This window comes from Echinops telfairi, unplaced genomic scaffold, assembly GCF_000313985.2.
Source record: "Echinops telfairi isolate 266 unplaced genomic scaffold, ASM31398v2 ScPeMD7_29;HRSCAF=101, whole genome shotgun sequence".
Classification (NCBI taxonomy): Eukaryota; Metazoa; Chordata; class Mammalia; order Afrosoricida; family Tenrecidae; genus Echinops; species Echinops telfairi.
Genome location: NW_022103926.1, coordinates 4,240,895 through 4,245,935, shown reverse-complemented (window position 1 = coordinate 4,245,935; position 5,041 = coordinate 4,240,895). Strand labels below are relative to the sequence as shown.

Genomic DNA, 5,041 nt, shown 5'->3' with positions numbered 1-5,041 from the left:
GCTGCACCCGGTGCAACCATCACAAAACAAGAGACCCGAGAACTAGAAAGGCGAGGCTCACCACCCATTTACCCCTCCGCCTTTCAATTAGCCTCACATGTGATTATCGGCCAGGCTGGCACAATTAACTAACTCACCCTCTCTGACTTAGGCCATGGACTCTCTAACTACTCCCGTGTGGTCGGTGTAAAAGCAGCATTCTTCTCCTAGGGCCACACACAGCCCTCCCTGTTGAAGGTCCGGTCCTCTCCTGTTCTGTAGCACCGCCTCAGATAAGGAGGTTAGGGACTTTTCTAGGTGGGAAATAAAGTCCTCAATCCTGGCTGTGTCTTCATCTACAGCTGCCCTCAGAGTGTTGAGTCCGCTGTGCTGTATTGCTAAGGATGAAATGCCCGTGCCCGCTCCTATTGCACCTAGACTAAAAAGGGTTGCTGAGGTTACTGCTGTAAAGGGTTCCCTTTTTCTCTCCCTAACCCGGTACTTCCCATCCATGCATTATACATAACATTTTCTTGGTGGTAGATAACTTTTGGAAACACTAACACCATAATGCAGGATTCTACTGCTTCATTAAAAACTGTCAGGCTGACGCAGGGAGTTAGGCCCGTTACAGAGCTTACCCACCACCCGCTGAGTGCCGGGATTATCCATTTCCCTTTATTGCTCTGGCTTACGGAGGGATGAACCTTAGCGCAGAGCTGGGTATGGCTTGGAGGCACTTTCCCGATGCAGGTGCCGTTCCCGGTGACCACCTGAGACTAAGTCCTTGCCCTTTTCGGTCCCACGCGCAGACCCTAGGGGCCTCCTCACCCAAACAGTTGTAGGGGGCAGCTATTATTTTTCCTTTAGGGGTTTGGAATATGAAAGTCACCACAAGCATTTTTACTTCGAGCGCTCCCATCATAGGCTTGGTGTTGGTCCAGCTGTCACGCGAGTCAGCCTGGTTTTCAGCGGGTTTCCTGGATCCGACGAGACTTTCCACTGGCCCCTCTGCTGTTCCTGCTCGCCTCTGCTAGCAGATCGCACGTGGGAGTGATGAATCCAGGTTGCTACTTCGCCAACCTTAGGGCAGTGGGAGTGACAAGAATAATCTGAAAAGGCCCCTTCCATCTGGGTTCCAGGGTTTTCCTATTATGCCGCTTTACCCATACCCATTCTCCAGGCTGGTAAGGATGCCTGTTAACATTTTCTTCCCCCTGCTGGACAGCCGGGTAAAAGGCCTGGAGGGCAGGCCATACCTGGCCCTGAACCTGCTGCAGAGCTTGCACAGCCTGCAGCACTTCTCTGGGACCTGCAGGCAAGGGCTAGGAATCTATTTTTGGTATTACAGGTGGGGGGGAACCATACATTATTTTAAAAGGGGTTAGGCCTAAATGGTAGGGGGTGTTCCAAGCGCAGAACAGGATGAAGGGAAGGAGGGTCACCCAGTCCCCAACAGTCTCCAGGACCAATTTAGTTAAGGTATCCTTTAGGGTTCTGTTCATTCTTTCTACTTGCCCCGAGCTCTGAGGGTTGTATGCGCAATGCAATTTCCAATCCGCCCCCAGAGCTCGGGCTAATTCCTGACTAATTTAACTTGTGAAGCCCGGTCCATTATCGGACCCTATGCTCTCTGGCAGCCCATACCTGGGAAACTATTTCCTCCAGTATTTTCTTTGCCACTACTGAAACTGTTTCTCCCTTGGTAGGAAAGGCCTCCACCCACCCTGAAAAGGTGCCTACCATAACCAGCAAATATTTATACCCATATTTTCCTGGCCTTACCTCTGTAAAATCTACCTCCCAAAATAGTCTGTGTTGCCTCCCCGTTCCCTGGTACCTGCATGGGTCCCTCTGGTTTTCCCCGGCTTCATAACCTGGCAGGCATGGCAGCTCTCAGCAATGTTCTCCGCTGCTTTTCCTTGTGATCTGAACTTGAGTTGTGCAGTGTTCAACAGTTGTAACATTGTTCTTTCACTGACATGTGTTGTCCGATGCAAGTGTTCCAAGGTGGCTCCCCAAGGCCTCGGGAACCACCAGGTGGCACTCCTTATCTCTGAACCAGCCATCTCCGTCCTGCACCGCCTGTAGTTTTCTCTAGCCCAGCTTAAGTCTGTGTCTGAATAGTCCGGTTGGGGGCGTATTTTCCTCAACCCGGGAGGCGGCAGGCTCAAGTGCAGGACACCTGTTGGAGGAGGTCCCTCCGCAGCCTGCCTTGCCTCAGCGTCCGCAGCCCGGTTGCCCCGAGCTTCCAGGGAGTTTCCCTTTTGGTGCCCTGGGGTATGCACTCCCGCTACCGCCTCTGGTAGTAGGGTGGCTTCTAACAACTGAAGTATTTTAGGCTTGTGCTTTATTTCCTTGCCCTCTGCCATGAGGAAGCCCCTTTCTTTATAAAGAGCTTCCTGAAAATGCACAGTCCCGTATGCATATTGGCTGTCGGAGTACACCGTTAGCCTCTTTTACTGGGCCCGGCGAAGGGCTTCTGTTAATGCAATTAGTTCAGCCTTCCGGGCAGATGTTCCCTGTGGAAGGCGGGTGGCCCAGACCAACTTGCCTTGTGCATCTACTATGGCTGCCTCCGCGTACCTGTGTCCGCCCAGGACGAAGCTGCTCCCATCTGTGAACCAGGTCAGTTTGCTGTTCGCAAGAGGGCGGTCTTGCAGGTCCTTCTGGTCCGTCTGGGTCTCGGCTAGGATTTCAGGGCAGCTATGTTCAGGTGTTACTGGCTCGGGGTCTGGCAGAAGCATGGCCGGGTTTAGGATGGCAGGAGTCCGGAACTCGATGTGAGGGGCGTCTAGTAAAAGTCCTTGGTAAGGAGTTAGCCTAGCATTTGTGATCCACCACCCAGGCGGTTGCTTAAGAGCTCCCTCTATAGCATGGGGGGTGGTGATCTGTAGACGTTGACCCAGAGTGAGTTTGTCAGCGTCTTTGACCAGCAGAGCAGCGGCTGCAATTATCCGCAAACATGCCGGCCACCCTGCTGCAACTGGGTCTAACTTCTTGGATAAGTAGGCCACTGGTCGCCTCCAAGGTCCCAGCTTTTGCGTGAGCACCCCCTTGGCTATCCCCTTGTCTATGAACAGATGGAACTCTTTTGTGGGATCAGGGAGTGCTAGGGCTGGGGCCTCTAACATGGCGGTTCTTAGCGCTTGGAAGGCGTCATCTATTTGCATAGTCCATTTCCATGGCTGGCCTGCCTGAAATTTTCTATCCTCTTGTCTAATCCTCTCTAGTCTCTCTTCCGGGGTCTCCCTATGATTATAGACCCTCGCAGCCACTTCCAGCAGGTCCTGCAACGTCTTCTCTCTCAACCTGTCTATTCTCTGAACCTTTCTCCTTAGATCGGGGGCTGCCTGATTTATAAAAGCCATCATGACTGCTGCCCTGCTCTCCTCTGCAGTGGGGTCCATGGGCGTGTCTTGCCTAAAAGCTTCCATAATTCTTTCTAAAAAGGCTGCCGGACTGTCTTCCTGTCACTGGCGAACATCTCCTACCTTAGCCAGATTTGTCGGCTTTCATGCAGCCGCTCGGAGACCGGCCATCAGAGCCTGGCGGTAGACCCGGAGACGCTCCCTACCTTCAGCCTCATTGTAGTCCCAGGTGGGTCGCTCGAGTGGAAACGCCCGATCTATGACTCCTGGATTGGTCATGGGTCTGCCATCGTCTCCCAGAATCAACTTCCGCGCTTCCCCTTGTATCCTCTCCCTTTCTTCCGTGGTGAAAAGGACTGTTAGTAACTGTTGGCAATCATCCCAAGTAGGCTGGTGAGTGAACAGAACAGAATCTAAAAGGTTAATTAAATCTTTAGGATTATCTGAAAAATTGGCGTTTTGAGCTTTCCAGTTATACAGACCACTAGTTGAAAACGGCCAGTATTGATAAGCCTGTTCTCCATCTGGCCGGGGAGGCGTGGCGCGTAAGGGTAGGGTTGCCATGGGCTCTGGGTCTGGAGTCCTGTTGGCTCGTTGCCGAGTCCCATACGCTGGGCCGTCAGCGGGAGGAGGTGCCCCAGCAGAGCCTGGGGCAGCTGCAGCAGCGCCCCGAGACTGCTGCTCCTGCAGGGTTATAGGGAGGGGGTGAATTCCACTCCAAGTCTAATAGGTCAGGATATAGAGTAGAATCCGGAGAACAGGGGGCAATTTAAAAGGGCCACTATCTGGGGGTCCTGCTTTTGATTCTTTTTCCTTTTTCTTTTCTCTTGCCGCCATGATTTTGCTGCTGAGTTCTGCCGGAGGCAGGATTTTCCTCAACCAGGGAGGGGGATCTTGGACCAGGTTTTGCCAGACTATGATGTATGGGATCTGATCCGGGTGGCCATGTGGCCCTTTATTAAAAATAATTTCTTTTACCTTATAGATAACGCTAAGGTCAAAGTACCATCCTGGGGCCACCCTACCCCATAGGTTGGCCACTCAGACTCACAAAAAACCCTGAATTTTCCTTTTCTGATTTCTACTGAAAGGTTTTGAGCCCAATCCCTGACCTCTTTAAAATGGTCTAGGCAGATGGACAGAGACGTCGTCTGGGTCTGTCCCATTCTGAAATTGTAAAAGTTAAAACACAAATGAAAGACAACAATGCCAGCGACAGACAAAAAGCAGGGACAAAGACACAGACACAAAACGGAGACAATAACAAAATGTTTAACAATTCCCTAATCCCTGGCCCTATGGCCAGCTTGCAGTTTCCCTACCAAACGGACCTCTAGCGGGGCCGCGGCACCAGAAACCTACTGAGGGAGTGAGAGACGTCTCCCTTCACTCCCAACCAGCGACCCACCAGCGCGTCCACCTAGGCCTTCTGCTGGTCACCTTTTAGGGCCCGAATACCTGCACCGTACGGATTTCTCAGACGTTCAACTCCTCCTCAGGTCTGGATTCTGTTCCGGGGGTTTGGGGATCCCGGACAAGCCCCCAAAAGTTACTGCTGGCTTTCCCGTGGCCCCAGGAACAGAGAGGCAGAGTCACCGAGGCTGCAAACAACAAAGGAGTTTATCGACTAGCTCGAGGTAGGGCCCACGTGCTAAGGCACCAACGCAGTGGTCGCCAAAGACAAGGACCCC

At 52.4% G+C, this 5,041-nt stretch overlaps 1 protein-coding gene across 1 annotated transcript in view; it reads right to left on the bottom strand.

The window, feature by feature from the left end:
• Positions 1 to 146: 146 nt before the first annotated feature.
• Positions 147 to 5,041, bottom strand: part of LOC123521632 — a 15,330-nt gene continuing 10,435 nt past the window's right edge. Inside the window, 2 exon segments of the mRNA XM_045289671.1 lie at positions 147 to 1,062; positions 1,820 to 3,688. Of these exon segments, the coding sequence (XP_045145606.1) occupies positions 1,013 to 1,062; positions 1,820 to 3,416 (1,647 nt within the window). The 5' untranslated portion in view covers positions 3,417 to 3,688 and the 3' untranslated portion in view covers positions 147 to 1,012.